General features: G+C 47.3%; 1 protein-coding gene across 2 annotated transcripts in view; it reads right to left on the bottom strand.

Moving 5' to 3' along the window:
• Positions 1-7,691: 7,691 nt before the first annotated feature.
• Positions 7,692-22,636, bottom strand: part of LOC140502736 (uncharacterized) — a 30,119-nt gene continuing 15,174 nt past the window's right edge. The window contains exons 1-6 of one of the 2 annotated variants that reach the window (XM_072606682.1): positions 20,959-21,554; positions 20,424-20,494; positions 20,039-20,165; positions 19,848-19,949; positions 13,279-13,453; positions 7,692-12,946 (exon numbers count right to left, since the gene is read on the bottom strand). In XM_072606682.1, the coding sequence (XP_072462783.1) occupies positions 11,410-12,946; positions 13,279-13,453; positions 19,848-19,949; positions 20,039-20,165; positions 20,424-20,494; positions 20,959-21,193 (2,247 nt within the window). In that variant the 5' untranslated portion in view covers positions 21,194-21,554 and the 3' untranslated portion in view covers positions 7,692-11,409. Of the gene's footprint in view, positions 12,971-13,278; positions 13,454-19,847; positions 19,950-20,038; positions 20,166-20,423; positions 20,495-20,958; positions 21,555-22,636 lie in introns of those variants that run through there. The other variant, XM_072606685.1, reaches the window with a different exon arrangement.

The raw sequence follows: 22,636 nt of genomic DNA, 5'->3' as shown, positions 1-22,636 counted from the left end.
TTTCACTTGTCATAGAAAAATACCTTTCCAAAAAAAATAATTGCTCAACATCCTTGTCTTTTCTTTTTTCCTAGTTAAAACTCACTTGGTGTAAAAAAAAAATCAGCATGATCCCATTCTGGAATTGCGCATAAATATTCCCAGAAAGAGAAAATGGCACCAATAGGTCTCCAGGCTAGAAGACAGACAGACACCTCTCCCGGTGTTGTATGTTAACGCCCTAATGCAGAAATGACTCTTTAAGACCAGAGTCTGCTGAATTTGAACTTGCATCTTGTCAAAAGGCTTTCCTGCATCTCTTTATATAATATCATTTTTGTTGTTTTTGTTACTGGGATAGTCAGTTACGCTGACAGTTCCCCGTATTGGACCAGACGTGTCCCTGGCATAAATCCTACCTCGCTACAGTTTTTGATCTTTGTGCTGTATTACTGCAGTCTTCTTGCTAGTTTTATTTACTAATATTACACCAATATTCTTTAGGGAAATTGACCTAGAGTTTCCGTCTCTCTTTTTGCTGCCCCTAGGTTAGGTACCAAAAACCATATTTGTGCCCTAAAAATAACTCGGCAGGACTTCTTCTTTACGTTTGTTCAAATGGTTTATGTAGTGCTGGAATTAATTTTTCCTTAAAGATTTGGTAGAATTCACTCAAAAATTCGTCTTGAAGATTACTTTGTAGGACGTTCATTTATGACTTGTTCAATTTCGTTTTCTGGGGCAGGGTCATTTAAGTATTCTATTTCTTCCCTTCATCTGGGCCATTTATATTTTTCTAAATACTCATCCATCCCACTTCAATCGTCAGTTAACCCTAACCCTAAATAGCTCCCAATAATTGTTCTCATTCCATCTATATTATTGGTGAATTACCATTTTCATTTTTTATACTGGTAATTTGGTTTTTTTCTTTTTTACAAAATCAACTGAACCAGGGGGTTGTCTCTTTTATTGTTTTCCCATCATAAAAGCACCTCCCGGTTTTATTTCTTAGCTCAATGGCCTTTTTTTTTACTTCCAAGTTTATTAATCTCTCCTTTAATTCTCAGGATTTCCACGTTTGTCTTTAACTGGATTTTTTTATTTGTTATTTTTCCTTCTTGATCTGCTCTGTTTCTCTTTTCGTGATGTACACATTTGGAAATGTCGATTTCTCCCTGTTGCTTCGGCTGCACCGCACAAATCGGGTGTGTTGTTTCATTGTTTTCATGGCCTTTGGTGGAATTCTTTCTTTCTTTCTTTATGGCAGTTTAATTTCATTAGTGGGGAGGCAGGACATTCCCTGGGTCCGGTCACTTGTGATATAAACCTTGGTTCTGGCTGTGCTGAGTGAAAGGCAGGCTGGTGGCACAGGAGGCTGGCACTTGGGTGCAGAGCCTGGCGATGACCACCAGGGAAGCCAGCCTCCTGAAGGGACCGGGCACTGCCAGGCTGCAGGAATCCTGTTGGCAGGACCGGGGCTGAGAATGCCCAGGGACTGGACAGCAGGGAAAGCTGCAGGGGTCCCGAGGGTCCCTGGTGGCCACCTTGCAGAAGCCGGGAGCTGAGCCCTCGGGCTGCCCAGCCAGCCCTCGTTGGGGTCCGGCCTCCCGGCTCCTCCTCCTGGTGGAAAGCCGTCCTGAGCTGCGGGAAGGGCCGCGGCGGGGCCGGCGGCCGTTCCGTGGTCTCCCGCGGTGACAGCCTTCTCTCCCGCCCTGCCGACCCGTCCTCCTCCTCCTCCTCCGTCTCTATGTGCTGGTGCACCTCCTGACCATGGCACTGGGGAGAAGGCCCGGCGCGGTGCCCCGCACGCTGGGGGGCGATCCAGAAATGAATCTGGTGTAGAGGGGCTCCCACTCGCGGAAGGGGGACCTGAGAGCCCGAAGAAAGCAGGCTCCGCCGCGATCCCGCAGCCAGGCAGGGCTGGGTGGCCGGGCGGAGCGCCCCACTCCGGGGAGGGAGACCCCCAGCCCGTCCTGCCCCGGACCTGCCCCGGACCTGCCCCGTCAGCCCGGCTCCGAAGGCGGCCGGGTCATGGACCTGTTTCTGGGAGTTGCCTTTTGACCCACTCACTTTTTTAGGATTAATTTTTCCAATTCACTTTTAATCTGCACTTCCATAGCCCTTTATTGAACATTTTTATCGTGATCTGAAAAGGGTGCATTTAATACTTTTCTGCGTCTGTTTGTGAGGTTTTCATGCCTTAGCACATGACCAGTTTTTGTGAATGTGCCATGTATCAAGAAAAAGGCACACTCCTTCCCATTCCCCTTCACATTTTCTCCAGAGGTTTATCACATCTAACATATCTAAAATTCTATTAATTTCCTTAACTTTTTAAAAATTTATTGAATGGTAAATGTTATCTAGTTCTGTGAGACATAATTAAGATTACCCACTACTATAGCTTTACTGTTTCCTCCTGTGACTCATTTCACTTTTCCTTTAAGAGTCTGGATGTTAATGCCATTTGGTGCATAAATGTTCAGTATTGACATTGATTTCACTGCCTATGGTACCTTTTAGCAAGACATAGTTTCCCTGCTTATTCCTTTTAATTTGGTCTATTTTTGCTTTTTTTGTTGTGTGAGATCATGACTGCTCCCCCTGCCGTTTTTACTGCAGCTGTGAAGGTGTTTTCTTAAAATCTGTTTTTCTATTTCAAATGTGTTTCTTGAAAGCAACGTATTATTGGATTCTGGTTTCTAATCCATTCTTCTGTCTGCATCTGTTTTATGGGGTGTTTATAGGTTTCATCCCGTTCACAGTGATGATTACTGTGTATCTCCCTCTCCTTATTTACTTTTGTTATCCCTTGTTGGGGGTGTAAGCTCAGTTTCACGTGGACAGTCTCGGGCAGGTAAAAGTGAGGACTTCTAAACCTTAGAGTTCTCATGAGGCCCCCCAGGGAATAGCTGGGAATTGAGGCGTGAGACACAGGCTATCTCGTGCATCTCCGCTTCTTCTCCGTGGGATACATGCTGGGGAGAGCATCCCACCCTTGAGATTGGCCCATGGTCTGAGCACACCTGTTGTTGACTAGCTAAGGGCTGAGAGCACACACGGTATTCATGTGCAAACTATGCAGCGGGAGAGCTTAAGTAGGGTCAGGAAAGCCTGAAGGCGCTCTTTGTGCTGAAGGGCCTTTAGAGGGCAGAAGGTCCCTTCCCACTCCCACTCCCACTCTCTTGCTGTACGATCCTTGCCTCCTTGGGAGGAGGATTCCTCTCTCCTGAGGAAGAATTCACCCTGCACATGTAACCAAGACCCTGAATAAAGCTTAATCCTTGTTCGACTCTGGAAAGTCTCTTCTCTCATACGTTTATCCGGTTTGGCCAGCCAAAGACCTGCAACAGGTAAGGAAAGACTCGGGTAGCCCTTCGGCCTCTAGGCCGGACAATCCCTCCTCAAAACTGTTTTGCTTCTGAGCACTGCCATTCTTAATTTGCCCTCTTTGCAGCCCCCTCCCCCATTTCTCTTATTCTCTTTGAATGTGTACCAGGCTCAAGTAATAGAGTCTTAGCAAAACCAACACTTAATATTTATAGCTCTCCCCTCCCTCCTCCCACCTACCCCCACTCTCCCCCACAAAAAACTCTTGCCCAACAAGTCTGCTGGTTGGTCAGTATTCAGCATAACAGAGTTGGGGCTGCACAGGTGGCTGATTGGCTCCCAACAAACAAGGCCAAAATTGCAGCAGAAACACACGACCTGGAGGCATGCTGGTCAGGGGCTGGGACCAGGAGAGCCTGGTTTGAGAGAGCAGAAGCACCGACGCCAGCCTGCTGCCATAGCATGGATCTTAGCCACCAAGCAACGTCTCTTACCATGCAGAGAGAAACTGACGAGAAGAGACCCAGACTTTGCAGAGATAGCGCTACTGGTCCCCAAGCTTGTACTCAGTAAGTAACCCCAGAATAGACCTTGGCAACAGGTACCTCCATATAGGGTCCACTCTCTGGACTCATCCCACTTACCCAGAAAGAGTGAAGGATACAATGTGCTTCCCAATTTGAGACAGACTATCTCCTTGGGACAAAGCCCTCCCATCCCTATTCTCTAATATCGTTGGGACTCCCAAACTTACCCTACATCTCATCATTTTCTCAGGGTTATCAGAGGTATTCTCACTTCCCTGGCTTACTTCCAACATGTGCCTCTACTGTTCCAACTGGTTAGCAAAGAAGGGAGAGTGGATGCAGAGGAGGGATACAGCAAGAGGAAGCTGTGCAACCACCATGACTCGGTGAGAAAAATTCCTAGTAATTAGTTAGTGCTAGAATACAGGAGGAGGGATTTGGACCTGGGCTGGGGTACTATAGGGGGAGACAGAAAATGTCAATAAAAGCTTATTTTTTTTAAAAAAATGAACAACCATTTGAAAAATTGCTCCTAATCAATAATAACGAGAAAATGACAATGAAACTTCCAAGATTTCACTTCTAACAGGGATGACAAAAGAAGGTGAATAATTAAAGCTGAAAGGGGCTTGGGAAGACAGGAATTCTAATTTCCTGTTGGGGTTTGGGATTGGTCCAAGCATTCTGGAAAATAATTTGGAATTATCCTTGTAAAAGGTGACTCGAATGTGCACACTGTCTAACACCAAGTTTCCCCTACTAGGCCTATATGTCAAGGAACTTGAAGACAGAAAAATTCTGTCAAAATATTCATGGTAGCATTTTTTGTAGGAACAAGGAACTGGAAACAAAATACTTTTGGGATCCCTGTGGCTGTCCGTTGACAGGGGATAGCTACAGTGTAGGATGTGATTGTAATTAATTTTATAACACTATAAGAAATGGTGAATAGGAAGAATTCATAGAAACATTGGGAAGACGTTTTTAGGAGTGAAGTCAGAGCAAGCAACAAGGAAGACTGGATAGTCCATGACTAACAATGTAAGTGAAAAGAAAAACAAAATGAATAGCAGTGCTGCTCTGCTAATAGTCAAGTTTCAGAAACGTTCCTCTCTCTCTAATGCAGAGGGAGCTATGACTGCAGTGCTGCCCATCGTGCCAGGAGCCATTCACCACTCGAGTGGTTTGGCTGAACTTTTCTTCTACCTTTTAAGGCTAAGTATGCTAGAGGCAGCTATATATTTGAATGAATGTAATATAAAAATGAAAGACATCCATTTTAAAAAGTTTTAAAATTTGATCAGGTAACATTTTAAAAAATTAGGTATTACAAAATTTTAACAGAAAGGGATCCTTCAAAATTTTGAACTGTAGTCATCAAGAAAAATTCAAACACAAAAATAATGAAGATTGATCATACATGCCCCCAGCCCTGGAATCCCATGATTGTGTGTCGTACAAAATACATGTATTCAGATAATAATCAAAACATTATTTTTACATCTGTGTCCCTTTCTGAATCGTGGGTATTTTCCTCAATTTTGTGGCCAATGCTGTTGTTATTTATTTGTTATTATTATTTACAAAGCTCTATTCTAAGGCATTTTCTCTTCTCTCTCTAAATTGTGATGACCATCAGCTCTATCTCTATCCAAAGCGCCCTAGTCTCTTTCCTCTAGTCCCACCTTACAACTACAGTTGCCAAGCCAGTAGGCATGTCAAACTCAACATGTTCAATAATCACTTCCCCCCCCCCAATCATCCCCTCTTCTACATTTCCCTATTACAGTTATCCCTTCCACATCAAGAGGAATGATACACCTACATGATCTGATAAATTGCCATCAAAAATGTTGGCTCTCCCTGCCAGAGAAGAAGTCTGAATTACTATGGTATTAAAAGATAAAATATGTTGACATTATACAATACGATACATATATTTTATGAATTTCTAAACTTTTTCTGGGGTCTGCTGGCCTTCACATATTGCCTGAGGCTTCTGCAAAACTCTCCCCAAATTCTCATTTAATTTCTTATGCCAACCCCCGATATATTGAAACCATGATGGAGAAAGTCAAGTTGTAGAAGGAGTAATGTTCAGTCAAATTCTCAGCATCTTTCCAGACACTTGAGTTTTCAACCATGGTGTCAGCCTGAACTTGCCACTCTTCAACATCTCCCAAATCCAATCAGTCGCTAAGTTTTGTCAACGTTCTGTCTACATCTCTCTTCTCCACCCACTTCTTTCTACCCACATGACCACCACCCTAATTTCATCAACCTTTGTAACCTGCTGTCTAGAGGACTGCAATTGTCTCTCTGCCCCAGGTGTCTCCCCCTCTAACCCAGCCTCTGAAGAGATGCCAAAGTGATCTTTTTTAAAACTAAGTCTGACAATGCCATATCCACACTCAGCTCCAGCGGCCCCATTACTTGTCTGAGGCATCTGAATCCCAGCACTTGATATCCATCTACTCTTCCCTATGTCTTATACTCTTTAGTTGACCTTTGATGCAGCCAGCCTGGTCTTCTCTGCCACTCACCAGCAGCACTTCATCTCCCACCTCCATGCCTATGTACTACTGTCCCCATGCTTGGAATGCCCACCTCCTCACAGCTTCTTAGACTCCTGCTTCTTTCAAAGTCCTGTTCCCATTTCCCCTCCTGCACGAGGTTTTTTCTTACAAGGGCTAGTGTCCCCTCCACCCCACTCATTCTCTTGTCTTTTGTATTATCTTGTACACACACGTATATATGTGTACACACACACACACACACACACACATTTACTCTGACAGCGTATGCTCTTTGAAGGCAGAGTTGTTTCATTTTTGTCTCTGGATCTTCAGTGTCCTCCATGATCCAGGCCTCCTTTCTGTCCTCACCCACAACACCCATTTCCCAACTCCAGATAGTTTTCCTGGCTGTCCTCTGTGCCTGGAATGTTCTCTTTCCTTATCTCCATCTCCTAGTTTCCTTCCAGTCCTAGCTAGAATGCCAGCGTCCACAGAGAGCCTTTTGCAATCCTTCTTGATTTTAGCACCTTCCATCTGTTGCTTATTTTGTGCATAGTAACCATTAGATGATGAGCTCCTTGACAGAAGGGATTTTTACCTTTCTCTCTATGCCCAGCACTTAGCATAGTGCCTGACGCATAGTAAGTGGTTATAAATGCTCATTCCTTTGAATTGCTAGGCATGTGGTAACTCATTAGGAAGTGTTGGGTGAAGTCTCAGAAAGGATGGACCTCCTGTCAGTCAAGTGACAAGGTGGATGGTGGATGCCCGAGCTATGAGGCAACACGTAGGTTACCTTTAGAGAGGAGGAAGGGAGCGGAGGCTTCCTTGCTTCTGTTTCCCCACAGGCAGCATTTCTGTCCAGTACAGTGGAGGGGGTGGCTTGTCTGGGCTGAGAGGTTTTGGCATCCGTGTGAAAAGTCTAGGTTGGACATCCCCCATGGTCCTCTCCCTGGAGGGTTAGAGAGGTTTCTCACCTTCTACTTCTCTCTTGTACCAGTGAAAGGCTGTCTACTGACTGGCTCTAGTATTTATATGTCCCAGTTTGTGTACCTGTCAGCTCAGCCATGTGTGCCTTTGGCCCCAAACCCTTGCTGAACTGGGGATTCAAGGGCTCTTGAGTGAACACTCAGGGCTGCTTCTTCTTCTGTCTGGATCTCACAGAAATGTGATATGGAAATCATGAAAGGAAGTTATAGGCATATTTTAGAAGGGCAAGACCCATTTCTTCAGAGATACAAACAGGCATTTCTCAAACACAGCCACCCAAATTTATCAACAAGCACCCAAAGAAAATGTCAAATTATCTGATAATCAAAGAAAAGCAAATTAAAACTCAGACATAAAATATGACTTCTATTAATAGTAATAAACTTATGTGTAGCAAGTATACTGAGACTTTCAAAGCACTTACATTTATTCCAACCCATACCTGAACACAAACACTCCCTACAACATACTGGGTTAGGGGTGATCCAGCTTTTGCCTTAAGGCCTCTTGTGAACTCTAGTGTTTCAACTCATGCATGAGATTTGAAGGGTGTCAAAAGACAGACTTGCAAATGTTGGAGTAGCTGTGGAAAGACAGTCTCACTAAGGACCCCTTAATAGAGCTGGGAATTGTTCCAACTATTCTGGAAAACAATTTGGAAGTATACTAAGAAAGTAATGACACTCTACATAACCTTTAACCCTAAAGAGGTTATGGGCTGAGGAAAAGGTCCCATGTATACAAAAAATTCATGATATTTTTGTAGCATCCAAGAACTAGAAGCACATTGGGTGTTCATTGATTAGGGAATATCTGTATAAATTATGGTATATGAATGTAATAGAATATTATTGTACAACAAGAAATACCGAATGTGAAAAATTGAGAGAAAAATGGGCTAGGGCTGGATTATGAGACATCATTCCAGTCCATACTGATGATAACGAGGACCTTTCCTGAGGAGATAGAAGGGGGAAATAAGAGTGGAGATGGGAGAAGTAACATGGGGGCAAAATCGACAAGACAGGGAGGTGTGTGTGTGTGTGTGTGTGTGTGTGTGTGCGTGTGTGTGTGTGTGTGTGTGTGTGTGCGCGTGTGTGCATATTAGGAGACGGAAGAGCAAAAAGGGCCCTAGAGATTTGAGCATGGTGGACTGGAAGGACATGGCTGACAGATCTAGTGAAGTTACAGTGTAAGACTTAAAAGATCACCTGAGATATCTAAAGCCTTGCACCTCCCTCCATCTGGGCACTGAGATCACAGTGGGATGCACCAAACAGCTCCCAGAATCACAGGCCGCCATATTCAGGAAGACAACTCTCATTAGCATCAAGACTCCACATTTACTCCTCCCCACAAGTGACTCAAGACATTGCTCTCCTGATTACATTTCACATGACAGCTTTGGCATCCAAGGCAAAGTCTTGCCAGTCCAAACTCAGGGATTAGACCCTCACTGCCTCACACAGGTCCTAGCCTTACTGCAGTTGCTTTTTAGAGCCTTGGTTCACCTCCTGCTAAGCCTAACATATCCCTCTCTGTGAAGGTGGTGTTCTTGATCCTCCTAGGAGTGGCCTCCTCCTGCTGAAGTTTATTGAATCTAAGGCTCCAATATTTTCCATATTCCTTGAGATAAAATGCTGCCAAGAAAGAAGGCAAAGAGTCGAAATAATGTGGGTATCCACTGGGGAAATATTTAGACAAATATTCCCCCCTTAATAAATGTGGGGGAACAGACAGATGTGAAGAATTTCCAGATGTTTGTCTAGCCTTCGTCCCTTCAGTGGGTGCCAGTCCTACAATCATCAAATGGCTCTTGGACATTTCCAACTGGATGTCCCAGAGGCGTCCCAAAGCAACATCTCCAAAGAACGGTCTGTCCCTCTTTCAAACAGCCTTGTTTGTATCAAAGGCATCACCATCGTTCTAATGGCCCAGTCTAGTTTAGTTCAAAGCCTCTGTATTTTCCTCAATTCCTGAGTCTCCCTCTCTCCTCTAACCCTAACCAAGCTAAATAGGGCCAATTCTGTCTTTATATTCCTAATCAGTGTCTTTCATTTCACGCACACAGCCATGCCCTCAGTTCAGGCATTCACCTCCTCTCTTCCAGATGACCGCAATAGTTCTGGACCATGCCATCCCCCTGTGAACAAGCTTCAATGGATACCCACTGCCTCTAGAATAAAACACAGACTCTACATTTCCCAAGCTACCTTCCTCTTTCTTTCCTACCTTATTACACCATATCCCACTTCACCCACTCTGTGGTCCAGCCCAACTGGCCATGCTGTTTCTCTGGCAAGCCACCCTATCCTGCTGCGTTGCCTTTGCACTGCCTGAATCCTAAGCCTGAAATGTTGTCCTTGCTCCAACTCTGCTCAGAATCCCTGCTGAACTTCAAAGTCCAACTCCACACCCATCCCCAGACCCAAAGCTGCTGCCAACCCCTGGACACTTCCTCTGCATTTACATTGTACATATTTTGTAACCAGGGTTTCCTCCAATATACTGTAAACCCCTAGTGGGCAAGAATTTATCACTTTAGTCTTTGTATCCTCTGAGTATAGTACAGTACTTGGCATATAGTAGGAACTTAACAGAGAGAGAGGCCTGTTAACTGAATTCAGAAAAATAAGAAAAGTTTGCTTTTCTTCATTCAACTAAAGTAGAATGAAAACAGAACATACAAAGTAGCTGCATTTATTATGAAGGGAACGTGGGCACTGAGTAACTGAAAAACTGGGCAACCAATGAAGAATGCCAGACTTTCCTGGCAAGTCTGTCTTTTACTTCTTGGTCAGCCTAACAGGGATGGATGAGATTTCTAAGAGGGAGAGTAGAGGGCAGAAGAGAAGATGGGCCAAAGGTAGAACTTTGGGGACTGCTCAATTTAAGGACTCAAGAAACAAACCAAGTCAGAGGAAAGAGGACAGAGAAGTGTTAGGTAAAGGTCCAGGAGAATTAAGTGGGTGTTTCTGAAACTGGAGTAGAGAGTATGTAAAAGTACAAGGCAGTAGAAAGAGATGATTAACTCATAGAGGGAAAGGGGGAATAAGGACTGACAAAAGGTCACTCTGTTTGGTGAGGATGACTTCCAAGCAAGCAGGTTCAACAGAAGACTTAGCTTAGATACAAGGAGTAAGTGGGTCGAGTTTGGCTTTTTTTTTTTTTTAGCATAGGTGACATGTACCTTGTTTGTAAACAGCTTGGAAGGAGCAGGGCACAGGGTGAAGGGTGCATTTGTGAGGAGTCCTCTGTGTCCAGAATCCTGAAGGAGTAAGCAGAGAGGGATTCTGAGATTACTGAAGAACCTGGGAGAGTCGAGTTCTAATCAGACTGTTCCAATTTACTATGGTTAGCATAAGGGTGATGGAATAGTGTTATGCAGTGCAGATTAATTATGAGGCAGTCAGGGAGACAGGAAGACTTGCATGAACTTGTGCAGAGCAAAAGAAGATGAAAACAATACTACAACACAAGGATGAAAACAATGAAAATGAAAAGATGACAAAATGGAAGCTGAATTCTGAGAAATGAAAAAAACAGTGAAGATCCAGGAGATCAAGAAACAGAATAGACTATCTCAGAGTAGCTTATACACTATTGTATATGGTCCGTATTTGTTAAATTGTTTTTCTTTTTTCACTAAGAAGGGTTTCATCTAGAAGGAAGAAGAGGGAAATTGTGGTAATATAAAAACAAAAAGCATCAAAAAACATATTAAAAGATAAAATGACTAGCAAAAAAAAGACTAATGGAAGGATCAGGCTTTAAAAAAAAGATAAGCACAACTTTCTCAGTGAAGTCTACTCTCTTTCTGGGAACTGGGAGAAAAAGGTACTTGGGAACTCGAGAGAAAAGTTTCATAACAGTTACTAAGAAAAAATTGGCAGAAATTCGCTTTATCTATTACTTTTCCCACTAGATTGAATTCTACAAATATCAGGGTATACTCTAGACAAAATCCTTTTCACATGATCTTCATAAGGCTTTACCAAATGTGGGCAAATAAGTCCTGTTCTCTGGAGGTAAGCCTTTCCATATTTTTTTTTTTTTTTACAGATCTAAGGTTTCTCTCTATTGTGAACTGTCTGATGTATAGTAAGTTCTGTTCTCTGAGAGAAGGCCTTCCCACACTCTTTACATTCATAGGGTTTCCTTCCATTGTGAATTCTCTGATGTCGAGAAAGTTGGGAACTATCACGAAAGGCCTTCCCACAGTCATTACATTCGTAAGGTTTCTCCCCAGTATGAATTCTCTGATGTAGAGTAAGCTGTGAACTCTGGCTGAAAGCCTTGCCACATTCAAAACATTCATAAGGTTTCTCTCCAGTGTGAATCCTCTGGTGTAGAGTAAGCTGTGAGCTACGGCTAAAAGATTTTCCACATTCAAAACATTCATATGGTTTCTCTCCAGTATGAATTCTTTGATGTTGAGTAAGTATTGTGAACCGACTAAAGGCCTTCCCACATTCAAAACATTCATATGGTTTCTCTCCAGTATGAATTCTTTGATGTCGAATAAGCTGTGAGCTCTCATGGAAGGCCTTCCCACATTCTTTACATTCATAAGGTTTGTCTCCATTATGAATTGCTTTATGCCTACTAAGCCCTGTACTCCAGCTGAAGGACTTCCCACATTCATTACATTCATAAGGCTTCTCTCCTGTATGAATTCTCTGATGTTGAGTAAGAATTGTGAAGCGACTGAAGGCCTTCCCACACTCATTACATTCATAAGGTTTCTCTCCTGTATGAATTCTGTGATGTAGAGTTAGTTGTGAGCTCTGGCTGAAAGCTTTCCCACATTCATTACATTTATAAGGCCTCTCTCCAGTATGAATTCTCTGGTGTTCAGTAAGTATTGTGAAACAACTGAAGGCTTTTCCACAGTCATTACATTCATAAGGTTTCACTCCAGTATGAACACTCTGATGCAGAGTAAGTTGTGAACTCTGACTGAAGGCCTTCCCACATTCTTTGCACTCATAAGGTTTCTCTCCAGTATGAATTCTCTGATGTAGAGTAAGTTGAGAGCTCTGACTGAAGGCTTTCCCACATTCTTTGCACTCATAAGGTTTCTCTCCAGTATGAATTCTCTGATGTACAGTAAGTTGTGACTTCTGGCTAAAAGCCTTCCCACATTCATTGCATTCATAAGGTTTTTCTCCAGTATGAATTCTCTGATGTCGAGTAAGTTGTGAGCTCCCATGGTAGGCCTTTCCACACTCAAAACATTCATAAGGTTTTTCTCCAGTGTGAATTCTTTGATGTCGAGTAAGATCTATGATCTGGGTGAAGGCTTTTCCACATTCCTTACATTCATAAGGTTTTTCTCCAGTATGAATTCTTTGATGTCGAGTAAGGTCTGTGACTCGGGTAAAAGCCTTCCCACATTCATTACATTCATAAGGTCTCTCTCCAGTATGAGTTGTCTGATGTTGAATAAGTCCTGTGGTCCGTCTGAAGGCCTTCCCACATATCTTACATTCATAAGGTTTCTCTCCAGTATGAATTCTCATATGTTCAATAAGTTGTGAGCGCTGGCGAAAGGGCTTCCCACATTCATTACATTTACGGGGCTTCTCTCCAGTGTGAATTCTGTGATGGGAAGTAATAAATGAACTGGAGTTAGAAAGCTTTCCCATTCACCACATTGGAGAGATTTCTCCTAACTACGTATCCTGTGATAACCAATAGGATCTAAAATACTGCCGAAGAACTTCACAATCCATTCTAACTTAGAAAATAACTTCACTGAGTATGTGAATCTTAAACTCTTCTAACTGGGTATCATGCGTATCTTTCCTACAGAGACTATCCTTTGTGGAAAAAGGACTAACTGAAAGGGAAGCTTCCACCCGATATATTACTCTCATTGCCTCTTACTTAACTGGTACTTTTCCTTGCAGGGTGGGGGGGTGTTTACTTGCCTAGAACGTTTTTCCACGTTTTTCTGCTTCCTCTTTAACTGGGCATCATATTCTGAGGTTTCTCTCAACTTGAGGACCCAGGAAAGGTCCTTTGTCAGTGTTTCCAAGGACGATTCCTCTACAAAAATGGCAGTCTTTGAAGTTGGTTCCTGGATTTTAGATACCACCTCCAAGTCTGAAAGAAATAGAATGTGTCAATAACCCTGCTTCTCTGATACAACATTTTGCATGGTCTTTTGGAATTTACCAAAAGCTTCAGCACTCATAATCCTTTGCCAGATGAGGAAGGGAGGTTTAGGATGATCTGCTGACCTACCAAAGGTCACAATGACAATCCCAGTGTCAAAGCTGAGTTGGGGAAACTGGCCTTTTGACTATAAGCTCCTTTGCTTCTCATCAGAGGGCAACGCCCCTCTTCTTAAAGCCGTGTGTTTATTTATTTTGTGCTTCTATGAAGTGCAGAGGGAGGGTCAAAGAGGGGAAACTCAGGGTGACCCTTCCTCACTTAATCAAAAGACTTGTATTCCAGCAATAAGTCCTGTTCGTCCTTAGGGCTGCACAAGATCTGAGAGGCCGTCTGGTCTGGGGATTCTTAACCCTGTAAGGTCTGTGGGGTCAAGGAAGAATATGACATCTTTATTTTCCCTGACCTCTGACTGGGACCTAGCGTTTCCTTTAGTTATTTGAGAACTATTCTGAGGGTAGGTTCATGGGCTTCACTAAGTTGCCCAAGGGGTCCAGGACACACACACAAAAAGTCTTGAAAACCCCTGCTCTAGTCAGTGACCTCAAATGAGGAAACTGAGCTTAAAGTGGCTAAATAACCTGCTGAAGGTCATAGGACTCAAAAGTGGGAAGAGTCACTTCCTACACCTTGCTGCCTCTCCACAAGAATCTAGAAATGTCTGAGCTGAGCCTGAATGGCCATCAATTCAAGGGAACATTGGGAGGATTCTTATGTCTAAAGTGAAGTGACATTGGACTGTCTCTCAGGGTCTGTGTGACTTTAAATCTCTAAGACTCTAGACCCTCCATGTTCCTCATAAGGGCAAACTTGGGGCTCAGAACCATGACAGGAGTAACAGGGCACTTAGCTGTCTCTTTCCCTCAAAGCCCCAGCTGCCTCACTCTTCTGAGCCAAACTGCTACATGGTCTCTGCATTGAGTCAGTCAATGACATGACTTCCCCTTGACTTTGTGTTGAGTGAGGGAGGGCAGTGCAGGTCACCAGCCTCACTTGTCCTCCAGAATCCAGTGAATTCTCCTCCACTGAATCCAGTGACCAGATATTCATCAGGATGACTGGAGATGACCCAGGATGAGGCAATTGGGGTTAAGTGGCTTGCGCAAGGTCATACAGCTAGTGAGTGTCAAGTGTCTGAGGTGAGATTTGAACTCAGGTCCTCCTGACTCCTGCACTGGTGCTCTATCCACTGCACCACCTAGCTGCCTTGAGTCAGTCAATAAGCATTTATTAAGCACCACTTTGTGCTAAGCAGCAGGGATACAAATGTGATTGAAGAAGAACTACCTTTTGAGGGAAACAACATATATGGGGAGGGATGGAGGCAGGGGAAGGGAGAGTAGAGGCTAGTCCCAGTGAATCTGAAGGCAGAAAGTGACCTGGAGAGAAAGGTGCCCGCCCAGAGCAGTGGACTTCCCTGGGAGTGATCGGTGAAAGAAGATGGAGAACGGGATTGCTGCCATGGACCAGATGGTAGAAACTGCACTGATTTTAAAAAAAACAGGAAGAGGGGGAAATTGACAAGCTCCAGACCATCAAACGGCCTCCATTCCTGGGGACAGCTAGATGCATTTTTAAAGGGAAGGTTACTGAACAACTAGAAAAGAGAGCCTGTATTGTTTCTTTAAGAACCCAAGATTGACAAAACATGGCCACGTGTACCCTCATGAATATCGCAGGAGCCTGAGGCTGCGGAATGAAGCACAGGAATGGACAGACCATATGAAGCTCTGGATAGGGACCGCATGTAAAAGAAACCGGGTAAACAGAGATGGGGGAGAGGGAATGGGAGGACTGTACCTTAAGAAGGCATGCAAGTCAGGTAAACAACATATGTAATGACTTCTGTGGTTGGCAGCCCACACAGTGATTACACCAGAAATGGAAAATGCTGCCACAAAACAATGAGGACAGAGTGTTTACAGGATCATCAGGAATGGCTAACTGAACAAAAACGCATTAAGCCTTTCTTGTATACCAAGCCTTCCCTGAATTGTGGGAACACACACAGAGCTCTCACTGAGTGGAGAAAGGCCACATAGGGGGCTCTCTGCAGTCACTGAGGCCTCTCCCTTCACATCATGCCTTCTGGCCAAGTGCATCTACCTCTGGTGTTGAGCCGTGGGGCAGGCCCAGCGCTCTAACCACTAAGGCACCCTGCTGCCAAAGGGGATGGGTGTGTTAGTCACTTAGCTTAATTCCTTACCACTTTCCAGACTGCTTTGTCATAAGGAATGGTTGTTTGGAGGGAAGGATACAGGGGAAACAGAGGCAACGTGAGAACAAAAAAAACAACTCAATAAAAGTATTTAAAAAAAAAAGATGGCATCTTCAAGGATTCCGAGATAGGGGGACCTCTGAGTTAAGACCAAAGGAGGCTAAAAGAAAGTGATCTTGTCACTGGGGTGTATGCCATACCTCCTGAGCAGAAAGAGGGCACAGACTCTGAGGCTGGCACAGAGGTGTGAGGTGGCTCAGATGGGCCCCTCCTTACCTTCTAATCTCATCCCTAAGCTGCTGACTGAGCCTTGCCTGACCCCTCAGCCTCCCATCCCCTGACTGTGGGGCTGGAGGGAGGAGGTCCAGACTTTTCTCAATACCTTCCAGAACTGAGGACAGAACCTGGACTCTCAGTCGCTCTTCCTGGTCTGAACTCCAAAACAAGCCGTCTCTGGGCCAGGCACTCCCTGGTATCTCTCCCCACATGTTCCTGCCTCTTATTGTGTATTATCTCCCCCATCAGATCGTAAACTCCTTGAAGGCAGGGGTTGTCTTTGTATTACATGTGTCCTGGCACACAGTAGGCATTTAATGAATGTTCACTGGGTTAGCGTGATCCCCACAATCACCGTGTGAGGTAGGTACTGCTTTTGTCCCCATTTTATAGCTGAAGAAACTGAGGGAAACAGTGTTAAGTGCCTTGTCAGGGTCACAGAGCTAACAGTGTCTGCGTGCAGATTTGAACTCAGGTCTTCCTGACTTCAGGCCCAGCACTCTTTCTACTGTTCCACCTTACTTCTTTCCGCCAAAAAACAAAAACAAAACTTTTTTAAAAGCATAGGAGTTCATAATTTCTTGGTCATATCTTTCAAAACGTAGAAGAAAAAACAGCAGAGGAACCTGGGCTCCTCTCCTACTCTCACCCACATCAGAGCAATTGGCAGAGGAAGAAATAAGGATGACAGTGATGGGAAATGGCCACTCAGATCTTGGAATCCAGTGACAATGGAGACAAGGACGAGGCTTCAGACAGCCTAGTGAAGCCTCGATTGGGAAAGAATGAACTTCAGAGTTCAGAGAAGTCTTATGTCTGAGATTTCAACAGGGACTTTGAGTCAGGAGGTGAGGCAAGTCATAATGTGAAATCATGAACAAAGTCCAATTCCAAAATGGAGGAAAAATGCTGGGCCTTTTCCCCAAGGGAAGGGGGAACTAGGAGAGGGAACAAAAAGCACTGATGTGTGCCTTAAGGGCAGGCCCTGCAACCAAAGGCTTTGGACCAACACATTCCTCCTACTCTGGCCTCATCTCCATTAGTGTAAAACAAGGTGAAGAGTTCAGCTGGTCCTGGCTCAGCCTTGTCAATGGCTCCAGGTTCCCTTTTCCACCTCAGTGTAAAATCTCACAGACCCTCCCCTTTCCGCACCACCCAGGACCAGGGCAGCTTTCAGAGACTCAGGCCAGGCTCCCATCCCAGGCAGACCCACCAACTCTCCTTTCTAAAACAAAACACTCATCATTCCTCCTCTCCAGAAGCGGTTCCTCCCCCGGGAAGGAAAGGAGGGATCAAGGCAGTCTGGCATTCTCTAGCAGCATGAGGGCAAGAGCAGAGAGGGAAGATGTTGGGGAAAGCCAGGCCTCGGACTTGGAGAGAGGAACTGAGGGCACAGAGGGACTGAAAGGGATTGAAACTTTTGGGGGGGAAAGTTAAAAACAGAACCCAGGTGAAACACGGAAGGTGTTCTGACTGGATGGCCCAGTGAGCATGGAGCATAGGGGTAAGAGGGCCACAGAGACAGATGGAGGAGAGGACCCAAACCAGGGCTCATGACTGGGGTCCCCGGCCCTGCAGGTAGGCAGTTTGGGATACAGCTCTTCTCAAAATCATGTTTGTAAAAGCCTAAGACAAAATACACAGGATCACAAAGAAAGGGAAGCTGGAGATAGAAGAGCCAGGAGGCTGGTGTCACGCATCAGTGAGACAGCTCTAACAAAACTGCAGAAGTGGGAGGGGGATAAAGATAGCGGATTAGGCAGTGATGAAGTCCGTCAGGTAAGGGGGAGGAGTTATGAGGTCAGACCTGCACTTCCGACCAGTGAATTGAGGATGAATGAGACGGGGGACCTCACTCAGCAGCCACTGATGGTGGTGTGAGGTGATGAGGTCTGCACCAGGGAGGAGGCAGGGTCAGAGAAGAGAATGGAGGAGCCATGCTGGACACTTGGTGAAAAAGAGCTCCATCGGTGGAACTGGGTACCAGTACACAAAAGCAAATTATCTAGTACTCTGGACTGGATAAATAGGATGCCCCTCTACTGGGATAAGCAGTAGCTAGTGGGCAAAAGCTGCTGGGAAACTGGAGAGCAGCAGAAGGAAATGAGACCTGACCATAGGCCAAAACGGCTCCAAAGGCAAATGCACCCAAAAGAGAAAATGTTGTGCCACAAAAAATTAGAGGCACATGGAAAAAGAACCCATCAGATACAGAGGGGAAAAGTTCACGCCCAAGCAAGGAACAGTGAAGAAGGCAAAGCAGAGTATTTTGATTACCTGCACAAACCAACCCCACAATGCTAAGATAAAAAAGAAGTGTCTGACAAAGGCTGAAGCAAATGGTTCAGGCACAGGTAGGAGATGTGGTGGACAGAGCATGAGGCCTGGAGTCAAGAATCTGAGTTCAAAACTGGTCCCAGACAATGCCTACCATTTAAGCCATGTTTGCCTCAGTTTCCTCATTGGTTAAAGGGGGGTAATAATAGCACCTACCTCCCCGGGTTGTGAAGATCAGATGAGATGATACTATTTCTAAAGCCTTGCACACAGGCGGTGCTCCATAAATGTTAGCTGTTACTACTGTTCAACTTTCTAAGAGTAAGAGCCATGAGCAAATGAACAGGCAGTTCTCAAGGGAAGAGACCCAGGCTACCCGCAGTCATGTGAGAAAAAAGGTCCCAAATTTGGACCAGAGAGATGCAGAGGAAGTCATCCCAGGATGGGGCCCCTTGATGCCCTACTGGACGAGCCACACAACCAGCAGGGACACATGGAAAGTGGCCAAGTGTTGACAAAAAGGTCAACGGTATCTTTCAGAGGGTGAGGTCCCTGCACTGACCTTTGCCCCAAGGTCTCCACCAACAATGACCCGATGCCTCCCCGACTTCTTTACCTGTATGGTTGTCATTCAGTCATGTCTGTCATGTCTGACTCTCCATGACCTCCATTTGGGGTTTTCTAGGCAAAGACACTGCTCATTTTAGATGAGGAAACTGAGGCAAATGGAGTGAAGGTTCACACAGCTGTTAAGTGTCTGAGGCTGGATTTGAACTCAGGAAGATGAGTCTTCTTGAATCCAGACCAGTACTCTGGGCACTGTGCTGCCCCTTGGCAGGCCTGCCTGTAAGGATGCCTTCTTCATATATAAAGCAGCCCCACCCTCCTGTACACCTATGAACTGACATTCCTGTCATGGATCTCCCACCTCCCTTTCAGTGATGCCCTTGCCCTCATCTGGCTTCATGAGTGGCCTCTTGGGGCTGAGCATGCCCAGGGCTCCGCAGCATCTCTAGCCTGGTGGATCTGTCCAAGCCAGGGTCTCCTATTATAGGTTCCTTGTGCCCCTGAAGTGGCTGGTTATATCCAAACTGGTTTACAAGATCATGTAAAATGTGGTCACTGGTTGCAGTGACTGAAGAATTTGTCCTCATTCACTTACGCCCGTTTTCTTCTAACACACAACTCCCTCTCTGTCTCTCTCTCCTCCGGGGCTACAAGGAGAAAACGTGGGGAGCAAAGCAGGACAGGCCTCCAAGGGCAACTGCCAAAGTGCTGCCCGTGCAGGGTGGCGGATGATGAAGCCGTGGCTGAGCCAGACCTCGCCCCTGCACGCACACGCGTGCCCTCGCCCACGCACACGCGTGCCCTCGCACACACTCACCGGGTCACGCACACACGTGCCCTCGCACACACTCACTGGGTCACGCACACGCGTGCCCTCGCACACTCAGACACACGTGCACACACACACACACTCATGCCCACCGGGCACGGCTCTCTCTCCCAGCTGCCCCCCCCATGCCAGTCCCCAGAGGCCCCCCTCCGGCTCACCTGCGCTTGTCCTCCGCCTCCGGGGGTCCTGTCCCGCCGCCATCCACGGGGCCTCCCCCCTCTCCAGCTGCAGGATCACCTCGGGCTTGGAAAGGGCGAGGCCTGGGTGTGGAAAAGAGCCCTCATCAGCCCCCCAGCCCCTGGGATCTGCAGGGAGGGGCGAGATCTGGGGGGGGGGGGGAGGTCCTCACCCAGGCAGGCCAGGTGCCCGAAGTTCTCCAGCATCACCTCCCGGTACAGCTCCTTCTGGGGGGCGGCCAGGCGCCCCCACTCTTCCGGGGTGAAGGTCACGGCCACGTCCTGGAAGGTCACGGGGCCCTGGGGGACCAAGCACGTTCCGGCTGAGGTCACAGGCGTCCGTCCGTCCGTCCGTCCAGGGGTCTCTGCCCAATCCGGCCCCCACAAACCACAAGAACCCCGGTGCCCCCTCCCCGCACCCCCATTTCACAGCCGGGAAGACCGAGCCCAGCAATCACGCGCCCACGAGGGCGAAGTCCACGGTGGCCACGTGGCGCCCCCCCCCCCCAGAGGCGGGGCTGGAGGCCAGGCCGCAGCGCCCCCTGCCGGCCGGCTCACCTCGGGCCCAGGGGCCATGCCGAGCTTCTCCGCAGGCCACCTCCGGACCGGCTGAGTCCTCGGGGGCGGGGCTGGGGAGGGAAGGAAAAACCTGAGCACGTGGATGAGGGCGGGGCCTCCACCCACGTCCTTAGGGACGGAACCTCCCCCACCGTGGGAAGGGGAATCTGCGCATGCGCCACCAACCCCCGGACCCCACCCCCACCCCAGAAGCGGTCTCAGGAGTGGCCTGCCGCTGATTGGCTTCCTAGCCTCACACCCCTTCTTGCCAACCAATCAGCGCGTCCGCTTCCTCTCCTCCCCCCTCTCCCAGGAGGATCCCGGCCCTCGCTTCCTTCAGCCTCCGCTCGCCCCCCAGCTTTCCCTCACCGGGCCCCGGACGTAGGGCTCGGACTCCGGCGACGACGGAGGCTGAAGGAACGGAGCTGAGGCGGCCACGAGCCTGCGCCCAAGACGGAGGGGCGGAAGTTACGTGTATGGGGGGAGGGGTGTTGCAGCACCGGAACCACCCCGGGAGATCGGCAGTCTCACTCACAAGGCCTTCTGGGAAATGTAGTCCGGTGGCTCAGCAGGCAGGAGGAGAGGGAGTTGCGGGGATCTGGACTTGAGCTAGCGCCGGACCCCACCCCCAGTCCAGGGAGAGGAGCAGGCACGGGCAGGAGTGGGAATGAGCTCCTTCGAGTGCCGCCCACCCACTCCATCGGAGGGCCGGCACCCAGCAGGAGCCTGAGCCGTGCCTGCCTGGGGGCCGAGGCGTGGCCAGCAGGCATTGAGTCAGCGCCCCGGGGGGTTCTGGGGGCTCCCCGAGGCTGCTTGCGGAGGGCCCGGGAGGCGGTGCGGTACCGTCACGTGCGCTCGTCACTCGTGGGAGCTGCGCCAGCAGTCCGACCCTCAGCCAGGTCCACGCCGCCACTGTCTCGACGCCGCTGGATCCCTTCTGCTCCAGCCGCGCGCTCCTCTTTGGCCCATCTCGACCCCGGGAGGAGCCAGTTCCTCAAGTGCCCCGTCCCCTGAGCCTATCTGAGGCCGGGCCGCCAAAGGCTCGGTGGAGAAACTCACACCACGGAGGCATTGCGGAATGACGTCACACACACCTGTCCGGACCATCTGCTGCCCCGCAGTCCTGCTCCACCTCCTTCCCCCTCCCCCACCGCTCCCGGAGAGCCGTGCCCCTCCCCCACCACCTGAGTCAGATGCCCTCCGTCACAAGGAGAGGCCATGCTCCTGGCGTCAAACCCTTCTCCCTGTCCACAGGCTCCTGCAGCGGACCGCCCCCTCTGTCATCTCTCGCCGGCCTTCACTCCCTTGGCTCCCTTCCCAACTGCCTTCCCAACATGCCCATGTCTCCCGGAACCCTCAGAAGTCCTCACTGGATTCTTCCCTCCTTGCTCTCCTCCCACAGTTCTGTCTAAGCTCCGTGACAAGGTCACCTGTGATAGGTGCCCTCACTTCCTTTTCTTTCACTCCCTTAATTCTCTATAATCTAGGACTTTGTTATCCAACCCAAACTACTCTCTCCAATGGCCAAATCCCATGGTCTTTTCTCAGTCTTCATCCTTGACCTCTCTGCAGCCTTTGGCACTGTCCATCCCCCTCTTCTTAATAGTCACTTCCAGCTGGGTTTTTGAGACAACACTCTCTCCTGGTTCTTCCTACCTGAAAGTTCCTTCTCATTCAGCTTTGCTGGACGGATCTCTAAGTCACTCTCTCTTACTGTAGGTTTTCCTCGGGGTTCATCCTGGACCCTCTTCTCTTCTTCCTTTATCTTACTTCCCTTGGAGATCTCTTCCACTTCCATGGACTTAATGACCATTTCTATGCCAGTGATTCTCATATCTACTTTTCCAACTTCCCTGCTGACCTCAATCTTGCATCTCCAACTGCCTTTCAGACATCTTGAACTGGGATGTCCAGTAGGCATCTTAAACTAAACATGTTCAAAACACAATTCATTATTTTTCCCCATCCCCTCCTCCACCTTCCCTATTAGAGAAGAAGGCAATACCATCCTCTCAGTCCCCCAGGCTCACAACCTAGAAGTTATCCTGCACTGCTCATTCTCTCTCATCCCTCCATATCCAATATGGTGTCATGGCCTGCTGATTTCACTGTCATATCATTTGTTAAATACCACCCCACCCCCATTTCTTCTGTGGGGTAGTACCTCTACCATGGCACAGCTTTTGTCTGAGATGAGCAATGGTCCCCCTACC

The sequence above is a fragment of the Notamacropus eugenii genome, chromosome 4 (assembly GCF_028372415.1).
Source record: "Notamacropus eugenii isolate mMacEug1 chromosome 4, mMacEug1.pri_v2, whole genome shotgun sequence".
NCBI classification, from domain to species: Eukaryota; Metazoa; Chordata; class Mammalia; order Diprotodontia; family Macropodidae; genus Notamacropus; species Notamacropus eugenii.
The sequence above is the reverse complement of the archived record's forward strand: the minus strand, read 5'-3'. Positions and strand labels throughout refer to the sequence as shown.